Raw genomic sequence first — 25,868 nt, forward strand, 5'->3', positions numbered from 1 at the left:
TTTGCGCAGGGGCTGCGGTGACGTCAGAACGACGCCGAGTTCTGATTGGCTTTGATTGAAAGGATAGTGGGTAGACCCCAATGCCAGATGCCTTGAGGTCTACCCAGTATTTTTTTCAATCAGCCAATACGAGCTCGGCGTTCTGACATCATCGCAACCCCTGCACAAGAAGCATACGAGCTTGCACTTCGCATGTATTCCGTTTCACACCCAGACTGACCGCAGCCAATCAAGCAGTGCCAAAAGCACATCGTCATGGCCCCCTTGTCTTTCTGCATTTGCTATTACCAGAGCTGAACCAATCGTGCGTAGAAGAAAGTGCAAGATCACGTTACATTCAATATGCATAGGTAATCGGTTAGGTTGGTAATGGCAAGCGCACAAGGACGATGAGCGCCACGACGATACACTTTTGGCTCTGCTCGATCGGCTCGTCGAATTGACGAGTCGGATGGGGTCGAACTTAAAGTGAAACGAAGCATAGTTGTAAGCGATCAATTTCTCACAGGTAGCGCGTAGATTCTATCTCAGGTATGGTACAAAACATTGAGTCTAATCGTATGCGGTTCCCTTTTCCTCGTAAAGGCTCACAATGGCTTCTATCTTGGAGGAATTCGGCAGCCTCTGGGTGGCGAGCTGCCAGTGAACGGGGGTGGGCGTCCACAGCAGCACCACCAGGGGTCCTGCGTGGGTGCTCCGCTCCAAGCGGGGCAGCACCAGCAACTGCACCTGGGCGGCAGGCTCCTCCACGCGGATCACGTGCACCTCCTGTCCACGGCGGGAGTAGACGAGCGAACACGTGAGACCCCCGTCGCACGGAGTGTACTCGAAATGCAATAACAGCGCAACAAAAACTAAGACATGACTGTGTGAAGACACGCTATTGCAGAATGTAAGCAGTGTTCTAAAAAAAGAGACAAGGTCATCCTAAAACATTTAGGCATGTCTTGATCATATGATGAACTCAGAGATGGACAGAATTTGTTGCAAATGAGCTGGGCACATCTGTTTTGTGTCTCTGTGTGTTTGTGACATGTCATGAGGTTATGTGATGTAATGTCATGATGTCAGATGATGTCACGATGTCATGTGACATCAAAATCCTTCAGATCAAGGTCATATAAGCAATATAGCCCCTATGAGGCTAAGATAACATATGTCACTTTTCTCATAAAACCCAACCCTATAACACATTCTGTGTAAAAAATATTAACAAGAAATGTCCCAAGGTGATTAAAATATTGTTCTGATTGTGGACTAGCACAGACAAATGAAATGCAGCAGGTTTATAGCAAGTGTGCGGGTGCTCCGAAAATGCCTAACGGGAACATTTAAATTGGTGCTAGACGTAATAATCGTGCAGGCATAACAAACATCTTGTGGAAACGTGTGAACCAAACGATGAGGTCACACCTACTTCTCCTTCATAACAACAGGGCAGGGACAAATCTCGTCTTGTCCAAAACATTTGTGCAAGTTTCTTTTGGACATGCTCTAGAGTTACTACAGCAGCGGCATTGGTGTTCTTCCAAAAAATTAATATGAAATCCAATTTGGGAAAAATAAGGCTCCCGTACAAGGCAAAAAGAAAAACCCATGGATTGCAAAACATGAAACTCAGGTGAGTAAAAATTCTCAACACTCCAAAACATGGTAACAATACCGTAAAAACATGGCTTTTTAAGTGCACTTTTTTTATCCAGAATTACATCTACGTCATGTACCGCTGACGGAGAAGTTGAGATGGTGTTATCAAGAGAGTAGTAATCAAAGAAAAAGGGAAAGTTTTATGCAAAAACATTATGACCTGTGTTTTTTGAGGTGTAGGTTGAGACGGCATTTCGCATAGTGGTGATTTATGAGACACAAAATCAGCATGTGTGCGATAAATGTGCCTTCTTAATGAGGCTGACTTAGTTCTAATTTAAATTTTATTTATTGAATGGGCCCCTAAACAGATGAGGGGATAGATCAATGTGATAGTGATAACTGCCTACCATATGCAGCTAGCTGCATGTACTAGTCGCAATTTGATTCTGAAAAGTTTACTACAAGGTGGAGTCGTCACATCAACATCCACCAAGTTCCTTCCTTTTTTTTCCCCCCAAATACCCAACTTAGAGGAAATGACTCCCACGCTGAAGGGGTGTTTTCCCTTGAGTGCGCGGTTGCGCTGCGGCGAAGCGAGACCAGCAAAATTGCAGCGCACACTCCGTGGTTGCCACTTCTCCGCAGTGCACAGGTGCCCAGTAAGAAGCACACTCAAGGGAGTTAACTATAAAAGAAAATCCACTAGAGAATTTGGAGCAAACACTCTGCACTCCTGCCTCTAGAGTGGTAAATGCTAGCTCGAGCTCAGATGTTTATAAAGGTACTACCAACATAAAAGCACTTCTGAACCACTTCAAATCTATCAGTGGAATTTCCCATAACCCGTGATTCCCATAACCCTCCCAAACAGACAAGCAATGACAAAATATTGCACGACATCAGAGTGCTGTCTGTGTTCTATACAAATGCCGTATAGAATAATATGTAGTTTGAATTGATAACCACAAATTTCTAAATTCTCACAAGCCTACCGTCACTAAACGGCAGTGTAGCGGGGCCTGAGATAAGACAGAGGAATAAACTTTTGGCACATTGTTGGCACAAATTTCTGATATTCTGCTTAAATGTAGCAGAGTATAGCACTTTGGCAGAGTTTGGCTCATATGGCGCAGCAATCACATCACTTCCCGGTACCTCAGAGTTGATCAGAGCGGACAAATGGCAGATGTGCACTTTTATTTTTATATGCAGTTTTATTTTTATCGTCTGAAGTCAAGCAACTGGCAGGAGCAAAAATCATAATTCAATTATAGTCTTTTTTTGTAGCAATGTCTGTTTTTTTTCTACAAATTCGAAAGGAGACCTAAATTTCAGATTTAATCTCAGTATGCTCAAATATTTGAAACAGGCTGTTCCTTTCCTCCAGTGTCGCTTCATAATCCTGATAATTCTCTTTTTATCGGTTCTATGGGTGAATGGGCAAACCCACCTGAGACCTTTGTGAAACGTTCTTGCTGAAGCAGCCTGTCACCTTGGACTGTACTTCGAGTAAGGGCCGTATCACGTCGCCCTCCATCCGGGCTGTCAAGTCACATTTTTCATCCAATGAAGCATGTTCTGCAATAGAATCGTGAAGACTCTGAAACACTCTCCTGTCTGCAGAGCTCAGTAGGGGAGAATAGGGAGGAATGGGATCGTGGAAGGAGTGGGACAGTCAACCTACTTCTTCAGTGAATAGTTCCAAAAAGTTGATGAACTGCTAGACTTGTGACACCAAGGGAGCAGTACTTTCAACTAAAATGGCATACCTGCTTGATGTGGTGTAACAAGATTTGAGTCAGTGGTTGGCTACTTCGACACTCAAAGGCAGGTAGCAAAAATTTGTTTTGTTAGATCCTTGAACCAAAATGGTTTGGCCAACGGCTGCAGTAAATTAACATTGAAAGGATCTGTTAATAGGTTGCTTTTAACCACCGCTATATTTATCTTAACATTTCACCTTCTGGCAATATTGGCAACTTACTGTGTGCAAGGCACTTTGGAAGGAATGGGACAGTGAGATAGTGAAAGGAATGGGACAGTGTCCCTGTTGTCCTTTCATAAAGATTGGTGCTCGACTAGTAGATCAACACTAAGATTAACCTGTAATAATGAAGAATCATTATTACAGGTTAATTATTATTACACGAAGAACAACTGAACTAAGGGAGGAGGGTTACTATTGTCTACAGCAGTAGTTCTCAAATGGGGGTCCACAGACCCTTTGGGGTACGCGAAGGCATTCTAGGGGTTCGCGAAGCCCTGCCTCGTCATGCAAGCCCGGCAATAAAAGTTGCTTTTTTTTCTGATTGAGAAGAAACATTCAGATTTTCGCTTGAGTTTTCTCGTGTGTATATCAACGAGAGAAGTCTATTTAACACAGCACTTCATAATATGCATTTATTAAATCATTATCATAATTAACCTATACATTTTGCTTCCCCTCTCCACGAAGGGGGTCCTCCACTATCTCTACCGATCCACAAGGGGTCCGCAAAGCATCAATGGTTGAGAACCACAGGTCTACAGCCTTATCCACTGACACTAATTTTCATGATAATAAGCTAATGAAGAGACTAATGCACGGCAGCATGGTGAAAAAGCAAACTGACAGCTTGACAATGTGCTGCCGATCGGAATACATGAACTTGCAAGCTAAGTGCCCACACTTTAATTATCAAGGACACCAACTTCTTTTAAACATCACCGACTGGAAAACTTTCCTGTAATGATGCGTAGAATGTAAAAAAAAGAAAAAGCAATAATGTATTTACCTGTCTTTTTTTTTTAATTAAGGATTTGAGAGGTGTTTCGATGACCCATTCTAGGCTGAGTAGGAAAGTTTATCAACTATCAGCCCTGATAAAGTATACATTAACAGAATTTCATAAGGTTGGCCTTAGGAACTGAACAATTTCTTATACATACATTTCCTTACGACATATTCAGGATGCGAGGTAAATGACGGACTAGTCAAGTGAACTACATGTTTACCAAAAAGTTGTGAAATAAAATTGAAGGAAGCAAGAGAAGTGACCTCAAGCCAGTTTAGCTGAAGGGGGGAGATGGGTCTTTGGAGCCAAAAACTTTCTAAAACTGCATTCTTTTGAAAATGGCGATGTTGACCTCTACAGCTCTTGTTCTGAATCTACCCCGCTTCTAATTTCGTGGATGAATATTTGAGCTATAAATCAATTTAGAATGTCTATGTGGGCTGAATGTGCATTGAAGTTGACTCTAAAATGATTATAATGCAATTAAATGCAAAGGTGCAAGCGAGCTGGACAAGAATGACGCAAATAATCCCCGGAGAAGGGGAACAAGGGGGACAAAGGACAAACACAAATCTCTAAACACAACTAGGTGACTGGTGCACGACCGAAAAAATCCACCTGGTCCTGGTATTGAACTAGGGACCTCTCCCTTTCCAGTGGAGCACTCTACCAACTGAGCTAAACAGGAGTTTGACATCAGTAGAGCAAACGGGTGTTAGACAGGTGTTAGACTTTTGTTAGACTGGTGGCAGCTGATAAAGCCCGTTTGCTCTAGTGACGTCTAACTCCTGGTTAGCTCAGTTGGTAAGTGCTCTACTGGAAATGGAGAGGTCCCTGGTTTGATACCAGGACCAGGCAGATTTTTTCGGTCGCGCACCACTCACCTAGCTGTGTTTGGAGATTTGTGTTTGTCCTTTGTCCCCCTTGTTCCCCTTCTCTGGGGATTATCTGCATTACTCTAAAACATTGTTTTCACACTACAAACTTTTTGGACCCGTTAAAAATTTGCAGGAGGGATATCTCAGCATCTAGAGCAGACAGAAATATAACCTTTCCTGAAACATGTAGCTAAATGTGTGAAGCATACATTGTTGAGAGCAGATTTTTAATATAAGTTTAGAAAATTTTCTATTTGATCTTTTGGTATATTACTTGTTAGCCATGCATTGAGTACTGAACATCAATGTGTGGTAAAATCACTAGTAAGGGGCTTATTTTAAAAGGACTTCCAACATTGTATTCTCTACACCTTATGGTGTCTAGCAACATGTTAAAAAAATATCTCGTTGAGTAGTTTTTTTCCCTATCATTCTTCCAAACAAAGGCAGTCAAGTTTTAATTATCTTGAGAACAAATCTACTGAATGAGAAAATGACCAGATATATGAAATCAGCACAAAAAGCTGAATAAGCTCGTGCGGTTTCATTGGGTTTGGTCATAAAATAAGAAAAAGAGCTCCAAGACTAGTGTTCCCCCCCCGAAGTCAAATGCCAGGATCTGTGTAGACAAATTTAAATATTTTTGAACAGATGCATTTTTTACTTTCAGCGGCATCACCAGCCACTGAAAGTAAATCTGACATCCCCAATGCTGCACTGTGGTAGTTTCAATGCAGATGGCTTGTTTTGGACATCACATATTGCATATACCTCAGCTGCTCACAAGCTGTCTGTGACCCATTTTTCAACCTGGGAACCCCACCCTTAGTGCTTAAATAAATTAACCGAATTAGATAGTTTAAGATAACGATTAAAGCACTAGAGTGACTGCAGACATGGGACCGAGCACAATGCACAGTTTCTTTAAACTCATAAATAAACCCATCAAGCAAATGTTTATACCACAGAAACGATTCCAACATGTAATCAAGAGACTGTTTTCAATTTTTGATGAAGGCAGAGTATGATGCCTTCAAGAGAGACGCATAGTAACTCCTTACATTGACTATATTAGTTGTCAATTAAGGTCATAAATGCGCAATCATAAATATACCTTGTGCTTCTTGTTTTGAATGTTCTGCCACTATCCCTGAGAAAACCTGCATTGTCATAGGTAAATGGTCTGTCAACTCTCGTGCTCATCCACAAACTCAATCTGCGCCAGTGCTAAGGCCGATTCCTCCCCTGAGCCTCCACACAGATATCCGGTACACCGCCGATGGAAATAGCCACGTGTTTTAAAATTGAGTGCAGAAGTTGTACAGATAATTATGACATGCACTTAGGTAGTAAACATTAGCATCTGATGACACTTGACAGAGCAAGGCAAAACATTGCCAATGCACGGAGACGAAAACGGAGTGTCGAGTTGAAGCCACCTTATTGCAGCTGTGTCATGTGATTCCTAAATGGTAGTGCCCAAAAGATGAAGGGTGGAAAGGTCTATATAGTACACATATGGACTGAAAGTTGATTTCTCTACTATGTATATGCAAGCTCGGTCACTTTGAATTAAAATGCTACCACAACCCCAAATCCCAAAACTATATTTTTACAGAAGAATGATGGAACTAAGGGAGGGGTCATTAGTGAGCCAAAGTTATGACTTAGCGATGCACAAAAAATTATTGGCCAGCGTTAACAGGCCTCATTGTGTTCAAGGCCGGCTTGCTAGAAACAGCGTCTCAGCCGAGAATGGGTGGAAGAAAGCACAGCCAAAGCCGGCGCACGAGCTGAGCGAGACTCAAACTGCGTCTCAAGACGCTCGCGCGCCCCAGCCTTTGCAACGCTTTCTTTTACCCAGTCTCGGCCGAGATGCTCTCCTAGCAAGCCGGCCCAGGTATCAATTAATGGATAAACATGGCACACAGCAATGTGAGCTCACTCAATTGAGCACAAACCAATGGGGTTAAATGCCACCAAGTCATGAAACAGACTGCCACAATTCAACTGCAGGGAATGGTGGCAGTTCATTCCAACATCCCTTCCAACAGCTTGGCGCAGCCGGAGCTCCCCGCAAGGCATTTTTACCACTTCGGTCTGATCACCAGTGTGCCAGCTCATAAAGATGTCTCCTGTGCATAAACATGCACAATGTTTGACGTTACTGTCAGGTCTACTTCATAAGTTGTTTTTGTTCTTTGTTTTTTGTAAAAATTGAATTTTTAGCGTTTACAAAAAAAAAAAAAAAGAAAAAGAAACAGAAAAACGTGCAAAGTTATTGTTGCTCTGTTAAACTAAACTCCATTCACCCCCAAGCTGAAAGGGCAGTGGAAGCTGCGTGCTAGTTGAACAAGTCATACATCCATCTTTTGCCATGTGATCATGCTCCCACCTATACCCACGTGCAGAGATCAGGGTCGAGTATTGAAGGGGAAGCAGATGATTCGTCTGGCGAGCATGTACATACTGGCACCGACTGCACCATCAGCTAAGAGGCGAATGGAATATATAACAAGTGCAAATGCCAAACATATCAACACTGCAATGGTCAGAATCAAACGATGAATTAAGTCAATGTTCCTCTTCGCGTAGGCTCGCTAGGGCCGCCTCTGGTTCGCTGCATACCGTGGGTGGCAGAAGAAGCAGCAACCGCAGCAGACGAAGAAGCCGTGGTCCCAACGACGACCGCCACCACTGCCAGCGCCGTCACCGTGGCAACCAGGCAGGGCAGCGCCATGGCAGCCATGGCGCCGCCTCCACGCGCCTTCGGGTGGCTCTGCAGCTCCTGGTTCGGTCAGAAGAAAAAGCAGGAGAAAAAGTGTGCTTGTCACAGTGTGCGATATTTCTCGAAACATACAGGCACCATCAATTTACATTTGAACAACGCAACGGCGCACAACAAAATAGATTCGGTGGAAAATTAGAAATTTCCTGATTGTTTCAATGACACCAAGAACATTTCTATTTGTCTGTAACTTTGGGTTTTCTATTATCCTAAGTACAGATAGACTGAGTCTGTGCCATAAAAGAAATGATCTTGAAATCTACTTTCGTGATTATAAACTAAATTCAACTCATGGCCCCAATATTCCCTATCCACATAAGGGCAAGAAGGGGTGCATCGTGTATTAATGTTTTAAATTGTTTTTGGGAGCAATTTTACAAATTTTACTAAAGCAACTTAATTTTACCACTGGTTGCCACAATACCAAACTGGAACTCATAACAAGTTGTTTAAATCAACGAGAAAAGAGTCAAAGTACAGGCTAGCTGGTGGAAGTCAACCATTTCGTCGTTTACCCTGAGACGGGTTTTTTTAGAAGAGACCTGTCTGTTTTTTCTGTTACTTCTGCTCTTCCAAAAAAAAACCAGTCTCAGGGTAAACAACGAAATGGTTGTTTAAATCACCCTGCCTTCCCCCCCCCCCCCCCCCCCCCGCCCCAAACCCCTTTCAAACAAAAGAAAAAAAAAAATATGTACCTACAAATTTAAATTTAAAATCATTTAAGACTGAATAGATGCGAAAGTTTGTTAAAATATTTAGCCTCATTTTGAAATGTAGTTGCTTTAACTCTACCAGCGAGGGCAACGTATTCAATCTTAAAAGCGCGACGAGCGCGACCAAACAGCTCAAAAAAAGAAAAAAAAAAAGAAAAAAAATTGCACGATATATATATATATATATATATATATATATATATATATATATATATATATATATATATATATATATATATATATATATATATATTTTTTTTTTTTTTTTTTTTATGCGTTTTACAACTGATGTACGTCAAGTTTTTTTTTTTTTTTTTTTTTTTTTTTTTGATTTGAGCATCGTGCCGTGTCGTCGCTCCTGCTGGCTCCGCCCGCCGAGGCGCGGAGAGAGTTGTCGAGCGCGGGAGAGGCGGAAAGCAGAGAAGGAAAGTGACGTCATCACTAGTCTCCAATGATCCTTTTGCACGTAGAGGCTTTATTTGCACAAGAATAGTAAAAGCTGGAACACGGGAGGCATGTGCAACTAGCAGAAAGTAGAGGCGCTCCAACGTACGAAGCCCGTGGACATTGGAGGGAGCGCCTGTGAGCCAACCTCCCGTGAGCCAATAAGCACCAACACCTCAACGGGGGTCGTGACGTGAAACGCTTCGTGCATCAACAGTGTAAATTATTTGCTTTCTTCTAATATTTCATATTTTTGACGGCTCAAAAGGATTAGCGATCACAGCGACTCCAAGTTGGCCTTTTGGATAAATACAATAGGAACCTGCATCCGCAAGTGAGTAATTTGTTGTCTGAAAGTTTAGACCGTCGGAAGTTAGCCTGCTCCAGGTGTCTCCATTAAAGGGGCGGTGCAATGATTTTAACACAGAACGAATGTGCAGCTTGTATTTTTTATATTGTTTACTTCGGCATAAGTAAGAGAAAAAGTGCCACCATATTCCAAAATACCTCTATTTTGCTGCGTAATCGCAAAAGAAAAAACCCTTTTTTTCCCATCCTGCGGCCACATGGTGGCCGCAAATGGAACCTGTGGTGTGACGTCATTCGGAGTGGTTTTTTGTAAGTGATGGTGTTAGGCAATTGTAAGCTTGATTTAAGGCTAAGTTTAAAAAATCTTGTTGTTTAGGCATGCCGGAGATACCAATTTCTTTTATTTTTTTTAATGAAAACTAGGGCAAGTAGGAAAGAATATAGTTTTCGGTCCTTTGTTTTATATGTGGCCGGGATCAATTCCCGCAATTAATTAGCAAAAGTCCGCAAATTGTTGCACCGCCCCTTTATGTACGACAAGACCCCCACGTGGGAGGCACTCACTTGATCAATTGACGTTTGAGCGAATGCTCACGTTTCACCTGGGTTCACATTCTTGTAATAAGCCGCCGCAGACTGTCGCCGGCAAAACAACGTAAGCGCAGCGCAGGTTCATATCAGATTCGCTAATGCGATATGGACCCAAAATTCGTGTGATTTCTGCGCAACTTTTCACGTATGCCTTCACAGCGTGTTTTTTTTTTTTTTTTTTTTTTTTTTGGGGGGGGGGGGTGTATAAATAGTATAGAAATTAGACGCTCCGTGCATGTGATACGCGAGAAGAAATGGTCGCTTCACATGTCGGCCAGGGTTGCCAGGTTGGGCTATTAACTACTTTGTCATGCATTTGGCGTCGAAATTTGGCAGTTGGCTATGTGGCTATTTTTGGGCTATTTCAAATCCTAACGCGGCAGATTTTTTTTTTTTTTTTTTTTTTTTTGCTTGGTTTAAAGTACATGTTCAAAAGACTTCAGCATCGACACAAAGCGACAGTCCACCCATTCTGGATTCCCGCTTTCGTGGTTTTTCTGCATGAAGATTTGTGGGCGGGATGCAAGAACCTATTAGCTCAAGTCAGCTACCGTGACCTGTTCAGCTCCGACGAAATCGCTTTTGCATTAATTGTGGCTTATTTTATGATCTTAAGTTATTTCTGCTTCCTGCTGGCGTCTGTTATTTCCTCGAGTTTCCCACCATCCTCCTACAGGAAGCACTTCATCCGAGGAAAAATAATACTAAAGGCAACTCAAGACATCCTGCAGAATTTGATGTCGTCCGATAACGCGTGCTCTACCGGATATAACAATGGAGGCTTTTCCGCGAAACATAGAAGTTTCTTAAAGCACAATGAGCCATAACAAAAGACAACAGATTTGGGACAATGAATATTCCGAACAAGGCCAAGATCAATGCGCAGGAGCAGCCCTGTTTCCATTGCTATCCGAACTTGCCATCGCGCTCCCGACACTGCCCATGTCGAATGCCGCCATGGGGAGAGTATTCGGCCACGTGTCCCTCACAAAGTCAGGCCTAAGGAAGAACATGTCCCTACCTACTCTTCAAAACGTCCTCTATGTAAAGTTTGTTTTCTTTGGGAAGAACGAGTTCTGTAAGGACATCAACCCTATACTGGAGAAGTTTTTGCCCGTTTTAGCAAGGAAATCATGTATGAGGCGAGTGCCGGGCACGAGCGAGTGCTTCATAACTATGTGACTGCAAAAACGCGAGTGGAAAATTTTTGTACTTTTGTGCTTGAAGTAAAGCGTTCAATATATTTCAAGATGTCGTAGCTCTTGCAAGCTGCTCCTAAACCCTAGACATGTAGACGCAGTGCCTTCGAATTGAGCTCGTACATTCGAGCGCACGATTTTTGGGGCTCTGCAGAATATGGCTATTTTTGGGCTACATAAATCTCTTGCATCTGGCTACTTTTGGGCTACACCTTCTGGCTTTTGGCGGTTTGAGCTAGAAACCACCTGGCAACCCTGGTGTCCGCTACTCTGGTTGTAGTTGCAATCGGAGCGCTGGCTCTTCCGATTCAAAGGTTTAACGCTTTTCAGAATTGGATTCAGAGGGTGAGAGGGATCATCACCTGAAGAAGCCCCGTAAGTACCTACGGTTCGGAGTCTGACATCGCCAGAATATCGCAGAAGTGGGCGCACCAAGATAAAATCGAATGGAATAAAGGCGACAATTTTTCGCCCTCGATATATTTGTCTTCGATACTTATCAACTTCGACAGCCAGCCAGCACTGTGAACAGCTAGCTAGCACTGTCCTTGCTACGGGTTAAATTACAAAAAAAAAAAAAAAAAATAATAATAATAAAAAAAAAAAAATTTGCATTCTTTTTTTTTTTTTTTTACATTTCTGTTGGAAACGAAATTCGACCGCTGAGCAGAGTGGTGAGTTGGGCTAGCTAGTTGGTGTTGCATTTTAAAAGGGCAAAGACAGCGCAAAAAGACACGGACAGGGAAGATGGACACACACGCAGCGCTAAGACACCTTATATATATATATATATATATATATATATATATATATATATATACTTAATAATTACCACCGCACAGCAAGCGTATCATCCATGTAATCTCTTCTCTCCTAGCCACTGCTTTTTTTGCGCCGTAAGTGTTCTCGTCTATGTCTTTTCTATAAAATATACAATTCTAACCCCATTCTTAAAAGAGAAGCTCTTCCTCGACCCACCTTACGTTTCTCCACGCATTGATCATCAGTACAACGTCGGCGTTCCTCATTCTCGAACCTCAGCCTATCACGATTCTTTCATTCCTAGGACATCATCAGAGCGGAACCACCTTCCGGAGTCATTAATATTATTACCCTCGATAGACGTGTTTAAAAGTGCTGTTACTAATTATTTTTGCGAAAGTGCCCCGTGAGCTATCATGTCTTCTATTACAGTTTTTTTTTTTTTTTTACTCACTTTTCTTTGTAACGCCCCCAGGGCCTTGAGGATATGTAAATATATATATATATATATATATATATATATATATATATATATATATATATATATATATATATATATATATTGTTACGTTGATAATGAAAATGATTTACTAGACAGTGAAGAGAATTAGAAACACAGATATGGTGGTTAGTCCTTCAGAGCGTGCACCGCCGGCATCGTCCTCTTTTTTCCACCGTCGGCGTCGTCTTGCCGCATCTTCTTCTTCGTCACATTATCCCCCTCCGGGCGAAAACGGCGTCTCGCCGTTAGCTGGAACTATGTATGGTTTGAGTCGCACAACGTGGACGGTGTCGGCTTGAGTGCGGCGTGTATCGTGAGAGAGTTGTAATGGTTCCACCACATAGGTGACGTCACTCGCTCGTGCGACGACACGATAGGGGCCGGTGTAGCGCGGAAACATTTTCTGAGCGAGACCAACACGTCGTTGAGGCGTCCATACCAGAACAAGGTCGCCCGGCAAATAGGAAACTGCACTATGTAGGTGGTTGTAGCGGGCGCACTGTCGTTCCTGCGAATCAAGTGTTCGGAGCCGTGCTAGTTGGCGTGCCTCTTCGGCGCGGCATATGGCTTCGGAGGTGTGATCTGTAAGTGAGGCGTTGGTTTGCAGTGGAAGAAGGGTGTCAATCATAAGGTTGGGCTGGCGATAGAACAGTAGGTAAAATGGCGAAAAACCGGTTGTGTCGTGACGGGAGGAGTTGTACGCAAATGTAACATACGGTAGAACTGTGTCCCAGTTGCGATGGTCAGCCGAGATATACATCGACAGCATATCAGAAAGTGTCCGGTTGAGGCGTTCCACCAGCCCGTTGGTCTGTGGGTGGTAGGCCGTCGTTTTTCGGTGGACGATGGCACATAGCTGCAGAATTTCGGCGACGAGTTGTGACACAAAAGGGCGCCCACGGTCGGACAGAAGTTCTCGAGGTGCGCCGTGCTTGAGAATTACGTCTTCTAAAATAAATTGCGCAACGTCCACTGCCGTACTAGTCAAAAGCGGCCTTGTTATGGCGTAGCGTGTTGCGTAATCAACGGCCACGGCGATCCAGCGGTTTCCAGTGGAGGAGGACGGAAACGGACCAAGATGGTCCACTCCGACGCGGTCAAATGGGCAGACCGTGGGACGCAGGGGCTGCAGGAGACCAGCGGGCCGGGATTGTGGGGTCTTGCGGCGCTGGCAGGAATCGCAGGATGAAACGTAACGCTTAATGCTCCTGTACATATCGGGCCAGTAGAAGCGATGCTTGACCCTTGCGTAGGTGCGAACGACACCCAAATGACCGGCGGTTGGGGCATCGTGCAAGTCGTCTAGGACTGTATGTTGAAGGTGTTTGGGAATTACCAAAAGTAAAGACGGTCCATGTTGCCGAAAATTATGTCGGTAAAGAATGCCATTCTGAACCGTGTAAAGCCTAGAGGAGGGTTGAGTCGAATCTGAAGTGACATTGTCAATGATGGTCTGTAGAGCTGTGTCACGACGCTGCTCTTCTGCGATGTTCATAAAAGTTGAAATATGAAGTACGGGGAGGTCGGTGTCGTCGGCTGTTTGGTCAATGGGGTCGAGAGGGTGTCGAGACAAGCAGTCGGCATCTTGGTGGAGTCGTCCAGATTTGTATATGACTTTAAAATCGTACTCCTGAAGACGGAGAGCCCACCGTCCAAGTCGGCCGATCGGGTCTCTTAACGAGGAAAGCCAGCACAGGGCGTGGTGGTCTGTAATAACAGAAAATTGTCTGCCAAATAAGTAAGGACGAAATTTTGTAATGGACCATACAACAGCGAGACACTCCCGTTCGGTTATCGTGTAGTTTTGTTCGGCTGGGGAGAGTGTACGACTGGCGTAAGCTATTACACATTCCTCTCCAGATTGGTGCTGAGCTAGAATAGCGCCAATTCCATGACCGCTGGCGTCCGTGCGCAATTCAGTAGGTGCAGAGTCGTCAAAATGTCCTAAAACAGGATTAGACGTTAAGGCGTCCTTCAAACGAGTGAAAGCAGCTTGTTGTTCCGGTTGCCAGGAGAAGGGTTGGTTTTTCTTGAGGAGGTTTGTCAGGGGACGAGCAATTTGAGCGAATTGGCGAATAAAGCGTCGAAAGTAGGAGCACAGCCCAAGAAAACTCCGGACATCTTTTGGTGATTGAGGTGTCGGAAACTGTTGGACGGCTTTTATCTTGTCAGGGTCCTAGGACATCATCCTAGGACATCGTCGAACTCCATGCATGTCAACCAAGTGACCTAAGACCTTTATCTGGGAGCTGCCGAATTGACACTTCGAGGAATTAAGTTGGAGACCCGCTTCTTTGAAGAGGTTCAAGACTTGATCCAAGCGTGCAAGATGGGATGAGAACGAACTGGAAAATATGATAACGTCGTCCAAGTAGCAGAGGCAGGTTGTCCACCGTAAACCAAAAGGCGGTCCATCATTCGCTCAAAAGTAGCGGGGGCATTACACAGACCGAACGGCATGACTTTAAATTCATAGAGGCCGTCTGGAGTAATGAAGGCGGTCTTTTCCCTGTCGTTGTCATCCACACTAATTTGCCAATACCCTGACCGAAGGTCGATAGAAGAAAAGTACTTGGCACCGTGTAGACAGTCTAGGGTGTCATCGATGCGAGGCAATGGGTACACATCTTTCTTGGTTATTTTGTTCAGCCTACGGTAATCGACGCAAAAACGCCAGGACCCATCTTTCTTTTTAAGAGGGGGCGCACCTCAGAGCCCCATAGAGAATACATGAGCTAGGTTTTTCACCGAATTAAAAAAATTCTCACATAATAACGGCTGCGCGGATCTTCTTGAAAATTTCGGCTTTAAAGACATTGAGTCATTATCGAGACACTAAGCGCAACAAATGTTTCATCATAAATTTAATTATATTCTTTAAAAAATCATGAAAATGGTCAAAATTGGCTAATTCGGCACTCTTGCGTTCGGAGCGAATTTACAAAATTATCTAAATTCAAACATAAGAACTATTGCGCTTACTGTCTTCTAAATTTATTACGGAATCGAATAATATTCAAATTATTCATGTAAGTCGTTTTGTTCCGTAACTACAGCAAATATAAAGAACCAAGGTGTCGGTGCTTGTTTTCGTCGTTTTTAAGGTACCTCTCTCTCCCGTGCGGTGGCGCTCGCTGTCCACGAAATGCGAAATCGTCCGTTCGGAGATCGGCCGGATCGGCACTGTGCGAGGTGTTCTTCCGCGGCCGTATTCCGCGCCCGCATCCTGTTTCATTCTGCACGCCGAGGCGTCAGTGTGCGTGTCTTGCTTTCCTGGTTCTCGCTGGGTAGGTCTCCGTGTTTTCGCAAGTGGCAAATTCACCTTGGAGCTATGGGTCGGAGACGACCGTCCTGTGGCAAGCGGACCGCGAGGTGTTCCACAACCTCGCGGTCCGTCAACGCGTTGTGCTTGTTTCTACTTTTTTTTTCTTTTAAAAACGGGCTTTTTTTTTTACGCAAAGTTTTATTTTATCGTTATCCTTCACACAAACGTCCTTCGGCCTTGGGGTCGTGGAAATCGGGGATGAAGCGTGCACAGAGTAGATCGTTGTTTGCTTCCTTTTTATTTTTCACGGACGTCCTGTGACCTCCGTACGGTTCGTGGTCACCGCAATCTAACGCGGGGAAAAACGGGTCGCCTGCTCTGTAGTCAGGGTATTCCTAGGGGAGGGTGATAACTCGCTGTTCTTCTGGAAATTCACATATCACCCAAAAAGGTGACATGGGTAATGATTACGGTATATTTTTTCCCGTGTTTATTTTTGAGCGAAAATCGGTGCATGTTTTTCGGTGCTTATTTTTTAATCACCAGTGTATTATGGGTTGAACGTCTTGTGATGACGCTAAAAAGCATTGATAACCAAAGAAAAATGCGATTGGACAAGAACATTTCAAATTTCCAATTCTATTCACATATCCATTACGCTCTTCTCGTGGGAGCATCTATCCTGACGAAAAATGCCTAAGTCATTGAGCTGTGAACGCATACTCAGTGTACAATCTTTCGGCCTAGAGAGGTATTGCGCACGCTCGAACGCGCTTCACAGCCCAGTAGACGAAGTTGGTGGCACCCAGAAGGCGAGTTTTTGAATGGTCTGTAGTAGGCAAAAGAAACAAATAACAATCAACGCATATCAGCTCTTCAAGCGAAGAGGCGCGTTTCTAAGGTCAATGGTTCCGGACGGCACTAATGTTGTTGGCGTTGTCGTAAGATGACGTCAGTTCATACGAACTGACGTCATCTTACGTGATCACGTGACACAAACACGTCATCTTACATGATCTCGTTACACGAAATGACGTCATCTTACGTGATCACGCTGCACGAAATGACGCCATCTTACGTGACCACGTAACAAGTCATCTTGTAAGTCAACCTCTCCCCATAGCAGCGCGCTCCGCGCTCTCCGGGCCCGTGCAGTGCTGCAGTCGAAAGCAAGCTCCCTATGGCAAGCGAAAGCTTCTGAAGTCTCACATTGAGAATACTCGCAAGCGACCGTCTGTGGAAGCTTCGCACGTTGAGGTTTTTGTTGAGATCGAGCCATCGTGTTCCATTAACTATAGTTGAAGTTATCGTTCAATAAAGCCCTATAAAATATGAATGTAGTTTGTGTAGACATCAAGATCTAATCAAAAATGCGGTTTGACGTCGTTTAATTAACGTGTATATACAAGTGTAGAAAAAAATGAGTTATTTGTGCATAGATGTTTAAAGAAGTGTTTATTATTCGACATAGGACTTTGGGAGAAGGATGTGTTCAGATTTTTCTTCATGAGCGCAAATATACCTGACGCAATAAATAGTGACGATTTCATCATCCCAGTGGTGAGCAGGTGATTTCTTGCTCGAAACAATGATGCCATTTCATAAACCAAGTTCTGTGACATATGCTTTTCCAATGTCTGGTCACTATGTTGTAAACCTTTCAGTCCAAACGAGTATACTTCTGTTTGTTTTTGTTAGCTTAGGAGGGGGTCACAGAGCCTATCTTTTTGTCTTCCTCTAGGACAGACGTACAGAGTTATACCGCAACACGCATCTGTGGAGCACACAGAGCTATCGCTCTCCTGTTGGCGGTACAGTAGCAGACGACACAACGCAGCTCCGTAGTCTATCGAGGGCACGGCTAGCCGCGGCCCGTAGCGCGACCGTTCAGACTAGGGAAATGGTTTTGAAGAACCGAGAAATGGTATTTTGTGTACAATAATCACATGTCGTTAGTATACTAGTATTCTACTTGCTAAGCCAAATAAATATTTGCAGCTTGTGAGAATATGTTTGCGTGACGATTTACCGTTCACACTCCTGACGGATGTTAGCGAATCCTTCATGTTCGTGGCTCGCAGTTATCGGTACCCCCTCGGAGTGACTTCACCATATATATTTTTTTCTTGCTTGCAGGACATCATAAAAATCACAAACACGCGAGAAAAAAAAATCTTATGAGTACGCGTGATTTTGAGCTTCGCAGCTCTAAAGATGCCCGGTAAATGTCGTCCAGCTTGAGAAGAAACTAATCCTTTTTGTTGGAGTTTGACTATCGTATGCTGGCAGCTCGTTTCCGGTCTGTTTTGTCTATACTCCGTTTCACCGTAATTTGGCAACCCTCAGTCAGAGCTGCTGTGAGGGAATCACAGTCGCGGAGCAAAGCACGTGACAGCTGCTTTTAGGAGCAGTACTATGGCGCCTGCAGCGCGTCTCCGACTGGTGTGTTTAGCGTCGTATGCTGGCCATACATCAAAAGTGGTCCCGAAGTGCAACAAATGACGGTACAGAAGACGGAGTGTCACGCTGTTGCATCTCGCGATCCTGGCACTTCATCGTAGAAATGCTGGCGAAAACCACGAGGGAACACGAGTGTCGCTGTCGTCATGGCGTCCCAATGAAAAGCAATTATACAATTTCAACGTTTTTGTAATTCGGTAATTTAAATTACTGTATACAATTTTTAAGAAAGTAAAGACATCATAACCAAATAGGAACTTCCGTGCTAAAACATGCAGTGCGAAGTGAAGACAACTACTATCTTTTTTTTTTTCTTGATGTCCACAAAAAAAAAAAAGCTATGTAGCATCGATCCTACCGTTTTTTTGTTTTTTTTCGCACATTTTGTGATGTCCTCTAACACGAAAGTACCGACGTAACAGCGCTGTAGAGACGATATAAAAACAAAAATTTAAGTGAATCGAGCTTTGTAGTGGAACGGAAAAAAATAAATAATTAACGACTTTTTACTGTAAACACTTCACCTCTAAGTAGAACTTCAAAAAAGTGACGGTTACGCGCTTTCATGCCCATTTCAACAAAATTGGGAGAACGATGTATTGCATCTTGTGAATAGACATGTGGAGCAGCATGTTTATGTTAGAGGCATTGTGTGTAATCGCTGCGCAGTACCTGCCAAAAGAAGATATTATTTGGGCACAGTCTCAACCGTTTCCGTCTGTGTGTGCTACGAATACAGCAACTCTTTTCGTAGAAGAAGTGATGAGGAAATGGCGTGCCCTTGATGATACGATTGTGATTATGAAATAAAATTTTTAATCAGCCAATAATTGCGACCTGTCCGGTCGCCTGGAACCCCGACAACAACTATCGTTCTCTGGAAAGTTCATTCTAATATTTACACGTTTTGTGGAGTTCATCGAGCGAATAAGAATGTTCCAACAATGAGCTAAACCTACACGAGTTCCCGAATCCAACAACTTTTGAATTTTAGCGCCGTAGATAGTTCTGCGAACAGTGTATACTTCTGTGCAAATATTCGTCTAACAGTCTGCAACGTTGGAAAGCATCGGAATGATTCAGAATCACTGCGGAGTTGACACTCGGGAAGATAAGACGGGCACTTGGGAGAAACGGACCGTGGCATTTGAGACAGGGACACAACCGGGGGACAAACGTGCTACAATCGCATACCCTTCCAAGGTCATCGCTTGGGCGACCGCGCGCGCGCCCAAGAAACCTTTCTTTTCTTCTTTTTAGGGGTGGTGGTGGGGGGGGGGGGAGTGGTGTAGGCGCTGATTGTCTTCCTTCTTTGTGGCTTTTGACAAACGCACAACGAGACTGGCAGAACAAGCGCATGATTCATTTCTTTCGATGGAGGCGTTCTGTCTGTGTATGCGAACATGATTTTTTTCCCCTTTTAGTAGTTAGTTGTTCTTGCCTTGACTCGGGTCCCAGTGGGTGCGTTGTGGTTGTATGCCCACTATTTTTTTTTTTTTTTTTTAGTTTATGGCAGTTTTCTCGCTGATGGGGTATCAAGGTAGACAAAAAGAAAAGAAAAAAATGAAATAGCGCCTCGACAAAAAGAAAAAAAAGTTTTTGCGATCAGGAACGTTTTCAAAGCGATTTTAGGAGCCTGCAGTGTTACCACAGGTGCAGGATTGAGAGCGTAACCCACGCACTTGAAGAGAAGGGGAAGCTCTCGTCTTATTGGAACTCTCTTTTATGGGTTTCCACGTCGCGATTGTCCTTCAAAATCAACTGTCATTTATTTCTCGCTCGTGGCTTCCAAGTACTGGAAGCCACGACTCGAGCCACAATAGTTTTGCGAAATCAAGGTTTCGCTGAAATGGATAACTCTCACGTACAGTTCGACGCGCAATACCTTTGCCGTATTGACTCGCGAGAGATGCCCCCAACACGGCTGAGTATGGCGGTGCTCCAGACCTAACATCTAAATTTTGTTGCCTTACCTGTTACTATTTCGCGCCCATTTTGAGCCATATCAAAATGAAAGCGCATGATGAAATAAAAATGACACTCCTTTTCCGCTCGATGGAAATTTCACGCCAGCTCGCTGTCTTTGCTGGTACCTTGAGCGTTTCCCAGCGATGCGGAGAGTTAAAAAAAGCAAAAAAAAAAAAAAAAAAAACACGTACGATGGCATTTCTTGCACACTCATTACTTCTATAACACTGAGCCACCTCGTATCCTTTTGTTTTTCTTTCATGGTACTAATTTCTTTCTGCGCATTACGGCTGTTACGACGCTAAGTCTGTCTGCACCTTCGCATTTGAACTTAGGCTCAGATCAGGGACGAACCAGTTTAAATCAGGAAAATATAATTAACACTGTAGCAAAGTAAATCTATCATATCGATTGGAAATGCGATTTGGCACATTCCATCTGAACACATATTGTGCACAGCGAATGCAATAGCGAGTCAGCGTGCAAAACGCCGCCACACTGAGCTACCATAACATCTCAGCGATTTTTGCATAGCACCGAGCACGGAAAAGAGAAAACAGTTATTCATTCACATAAACGAAGCAAATTTATTTAAAGCCCGGACACTCCGTACGTCCAATCTAGCTAGGGTTATCAATAGACTCGACCATGTCATTTGTCGAAACAGATAAAAGACGTTGGCAAAAATGATTAGACTGAATAAGTGAATCTAGCGCACGTATTTTACCAACCGGCGGTCGCGCGCCTTCAATACCCTTTCCAATTGTCATTGCGCACCTTGGACACACTTTGGGGAGCAATGCATATTTACATCGCCGCCCGAGGTCTCCATTGAACGTGTAGTACTGACCCAAATAAAATGCTAACCTGACTCTCAATCGCTCACCGCAAAGGACGATTTCGAACAGGCGGTACTGTAGGTCACTTAAGATAAAACAAAACAAAAAAGAAAAGAAAAACAAGCTATAGAAACGAGCGTCGTAAAAAAGGGGACCGGCATTTTTATTCCTACCTCCGAACAGAAACGAGCGCCACCCACTGCATCACACAGCGCAGAGGCCGTACTCGGCCACCGCGCGTACATACCAAGCGCGCGCGAGGGAGGGAGAAACTTCCTCCGCCGGGAGGACACGGCACATTTCAGGATCTATTTCACGCAGCGGATAACGCGGGCCTTTTCACACCTCGATGCTGGCGCCATCTAGAAGTTGCGCGTTCAACCACGTTTCGAGCCGCGCGCCATCTGGTGGCTGAAACGGACGAATAAATAGAGGTACCGCGCCCTCTTAACCAAAACCACAGGAGAGGACCATGGACTAGAAGAGAACTGTATGATGTCTCGCGAAAGCATTTTGTCCACCTCGGTTTGTATTATGCGACGTTCGCTTACCGAAACTCGATAAGGCCTGTGGTGTAAAGGTGGGTGGGTCCCGGTGTCAATGCGGTGTTTGGTGGTGGATAATCGGCCAAGAGGATGAGCTGGCAAGTCGAAGATTTCGTGATATCTCGAGAGAAGACTATGTAGCTGTTGTTTTTGCGTCGCGTCTAACGCAGAATCAATCATGTTGGTCAGTTAAACGAGGTCAGAGGTCAACGGCGGACTTGAATTTAGAGTTGGTCGGTCGTTGTCGGTAATAACCGATAGTGTTTCTTCGGATAACGGTGATGTGACGGCTAGAGAAGTGCCTCTGGGTAGTAGTTGCGGGCTATGCCCGAGATTGACCACCCAGAGAGAAGTGGAATCATCATGGATAGAAACAATTGAATGCGCAATACTAAGTTGCTTGGCGAAAAAAATGTCCATGTTTGGAGACACGACGTAGTCGCCATCGGCTGTAGGGCTTTCAGCTGACACCTTGATGGGGACTACTTTTAATGGTGGGATGCGGCAAGTTTCCATAGAACATAGTTTGCAAATGACGGGGTCCTGAGTTGCGTTTGAAGCGGAAACATTAAGTTCAATTTCTCTCATTGCACAATCAATAAGGGCGTTGTGGGCGGATAGGAAGTCCCATCCAAGGATCAATGCATGTGGGCAATTCGGAATGACGGTAAAAAGGACGGACGTGGTCTTATTTTTCAGAGCAATACGTGCACTGCACATGCCAAGAGAAGGAATCAGACAACCGTCCGCACCGCGAAGTGACGTGGAATCCGGTGGCGTTAAGACCTTGCGCAGCTGACGTCTCAGATCCTCCCTCATAACGGAAATAGCGGCGCCAGTATCGATGAGGGCTGTTGTTCCAACGTTGTCGATTGTAACAAAAATCTGATTATGAGGGGTCAATGAACGTTTGCGAAGAGGATTTCTTACCAATGATTCATGAGCAGCCTCACCTCTCGAAGCTGCATTGCTTAGTTTTCCGATTGACGGGCGACATGGGCTGGGGAGATGGGGCGGCGGGGGGTGGGGGACAATGATTGGCGGCGACGTGGAGATGGCGAGCGGTTGTATGTAGGACGAGTGGTGAACTGTTCTTCATCTTGAGGGTTGGGGCGGGGAGGTTCATAAAACTGGTGACCAAACGAAGACCGATAGCTGTTCGATGCGAATGTGCGTGGGCGGTTGTTCCACTGGTTGCGGCAGTATCGTGCAATGTGTCCAACGGCGTTGCATTGGAAACATATAGGTCTGTTGTCAGGTGTCCTCCATGCTGCAGGGTCACGCCGGTTTGGTGAAGTGTTGAGGGGAGGGGAGTCATAATCCGACCGTGTGAAAGAATTCCGACGTCCAGGTGCGTATGTTGGAACATGAAGTCGGTTGATTTCCTGTCTTATGACTGCTTGGACGGCAGATACCGGGAGGACCGGCTCTTGCTGTTCAGTAAGCCGGGTGAAAGTATTAACAGGGAACATGGCTTCAAGTTCTCGGCGGATGAGCTTTGCTATGTGGTCCGATTGAAGGCTGGTGTCTTCACATGTGGATGTTGGTGTCGTGTTGGGGAGGCGCACAAAATTTGCGGTGATTCGTCGTTTTTTTGCTTCTTCAAAGCGTCGGCACTCTTTGACAACGTCCTCCATTGTTGTGCAGTCTTTGAAGACGAGTAGCTGGAATGCGTCGTCCGCGATACCTTTCAGGACGTGGGGGAGCCTTTCCGAGTCGGGCATGTTGGGGTCCGCTTTCTGGCAAAGGGACAGGATGTCCTGTATGTACGTCATGTACGACTCCGTAGGTGACTGCACACGTGAAGCGAGTTTGCGTTTAGCGGACAGCTTGCGACCAGTGGGGTCGCCAAAAAGATGCTGGAGTTTCGCTTTGCACATGTCCCATGATGTGATTGTTTCCTCATGTGTGAGAAACCATGTGCGGGCAGTGTCTTTGAGGTAAAACACAACGTTGGCAAGCATAATGGTTGGATCCCATCTGTTATGCTGGCTGATTCGCTCGTAGAGAAGAAGCCCTTCTTCAACGTTCTGTTCACCGGATCCAGTGAAGTTTCCTGGGTCACGCGGTTTGGAGAGGACCAAGGGAGGGGCTTGAGCGGTTTGACCGGCGTCTCTGGATGTGGTGTCACGAGACATTTGAGCTAGCGGGGGAGGGTCTTGTGGGGGTTCAGTGTCCGTAGTGATATCCGACGGTCGGGAAGGTGCTCGATAGGGTGGGTGACACTCAGTAGCTGGTGTGTCTATGGAGATCTCAGCTTCCGGAGGCGGAAGCTGGCGGCTCCGGAGGTCCAGCGTGGGCAGCGGAGAGGTAGGGAGATGGTGTCCACCTCCACCAAAATGTTACGTTGATAATGAAAATGATTTACTATACAGTGAAGAGAATTAGAAACACAGATATGGTGGTTAGTCCTTCAGAGCGTGCACCGCCGGCATCGTCCTCTTTTTTCCACCGTCGGCGTCGTCTTGCCGCATCTTCTTCTTCGTCACAATATATATATATATATATAATGGAAAAAAAGAACGACAGCGAAAGGGTTAGCAATAATCCTGGCAGATCGGCAATTCGATAGCGGCGGGAGGTAAACGCACGCAACAAAAAAGTCAGGCTCGACACGGGAATGCGTTCCGTGACGAAACGAGCTTGGTCGCGCGTCAACTCTCCTCGGCTTTCGCGGAAGCACCACTGGGAAGTAGAAGTACATGCACTTTCTGGAAGAAAATGTAATAAAAAGAAGGCACTGTGAAAAATCTCTGTTTCGCAATCGCAAGAAAAATCTCCAACACGGGAAATCTCCAACACGGGAAATCGTGGAATGATTCCACGATTTCCCGTGTTGGAGATTTTTCTCTGGAAACTAGCGGCGTCGATACACCGCGTGGTAAACACTTCGAATTAATCCTCCATATATGTATTCTAGTCACCGTACTGTACGGAATTTGTCAGTAAATATTTCTAGAGCCGTAGCCACAGCAGTTGTTTTGAGGGAAGGCGCCTGAAATGCCAACTTTGGGCAATCCGCAGAGAGCCCTTGGGGAACCAAATGTAGTTCTGCATTTTTTTTTTTTTTTCGCTAAGACAATTTTTTTTGCCGCCGCCCGCAGTGTTAGTTTTGCTGAACATAAAGTCAACAAAATATATATATATTTTTTTTTGTGTGTGAAAATTAAAAGTGGGTATTAGACAAGGTAGGCCGATCTTATCTGAAAACGGGCGGCGAAAAGCTCATTGGAGAAAAACTTAGCGCAAAACCGGCAGATGCGAAGAAAAGCTCGGCGGTGCTCGTGCAAAGGCGAAAAAAAAGCTCACAGATTTTTTTTTTCTTATTAAAAATAATTGTCCTCTTTCTTGTAATATTCTTTAAGTTTGTAGAACATAGTTACCAATTCCACAGAACTTAATTATCACCCACTCTGTCGTATTAATCACGCCGCAAGTATAACGTCAGAACACGGGACATCCGCAAAAAAAAGACAAATTATTGACAGCATGACAGTGCGCCGTCGGCATCTCTGTCAGGTAAAGAGGTTTGTTTTCGCAAGCTATGAATAGCGGTAAGTGAACAGTTTCAGCTCCGAAGATATAGGGAGTATTCACTGGACGCCATATTTGTGGGTGCTGTTTAGAGCGCATGCTCAGAACGAGCTCACATCAATAGGCTGCTAAGACCGGCACTCTTGATGGTGCGGAATGCACGCTGCAAAAGAACTGTGGAAGCTCGCCATCAGCACGCGCTCAGCAGCCGCACCAACAGGGGGGATCGAGTGGCCGTGACACAGCTATGGCCGCCAGTGAATACCCCCTATTCTGGTGCCCGATAGATGAGTAGATGTTTGTTGGTGTAATCAGTGTTGACTACGCTGTTTTCTTCCTGCTTTTTCCTCTTTTTTTTTTTTCATTCATAAAATTTTAGTTGCGGTAACAGCTTCGTACTGTCGTGCTTGTTTTGCCTTCACTCCGTCTTCGTCGTTTGAGCTGTTTTCATCATGTATAACGTTTACCAACTTGCCCAATTCGCTACCTTACAGAAGACTAGTTCTTATGTATAATATAGGTCACGAGTAGCAACGGTGACAGTGTGCAGCTCTGAAGGTCATGTGTGGTTTGCCGTAGAACGGCACTATCACACAAAGGCAACGTGCGGAAAAACCAGCACGAACGCTTAGGAGACGTGCATATTCATGGAAGAAGGAAATATCGATATCCTTCTGACCGTTCCATCCTGTTTTCAAAGGCTAACG

At 44.6% G+C, this 25,868-nt stretch overlaps 1 protein-coding gene across 1 annotated transcript in view; it reads right to left on the reverse strand.

Moving 5' to 3' along the window:
- LOC8033638 (transforming growth factor beta receptor type 3) overlaps positions 1 to 25,868 on the reverse strand; it is a 74,254-nt gene that overhangs the window by 41,078 nt on the left and 7,308 nt on the right. Inside the window, exons 2-4 of the mRNA XM_029993067.3 lie at positions 7,871 to 8,030; positions 3,041 to 3,168; positions 592 to 768 (exon numbers count right to left, since the gene is read on the reverse strand). Coding sequence (XP_029848927.2) covers positions 592 to 768; positions 3,041 to 3,168; positions 7,871 to 7,991 — 426 coding nt within the window. The 5' untranslated portion in view covers positions 7,992 to 8,030. The remainder of the gene's footprint in view (positions 1 to 591; positions 769 to 3,040; positions 3,169 to 7,870; positions 8,031 to 25,868) is intronic.

Source organism: Ixodes scapularis, unplaced genomic scaffold (genome assembly GCF_016920785.2).
Source record: "Ixodes scapularis isolate PalLabHiFi unplaced genomic scaffold, ASM1692078v2 PGA_scaffold3__209_contigs__length_174095766, whole genome shotgun sequence".
Taxonomy (NCBI): domain Eukaryota; kingdom Metazoa; phylum Arthropoda; class Arachnida; order Ixodida; family Ixodidae; genus Ixodes; species Ixodes scapularis.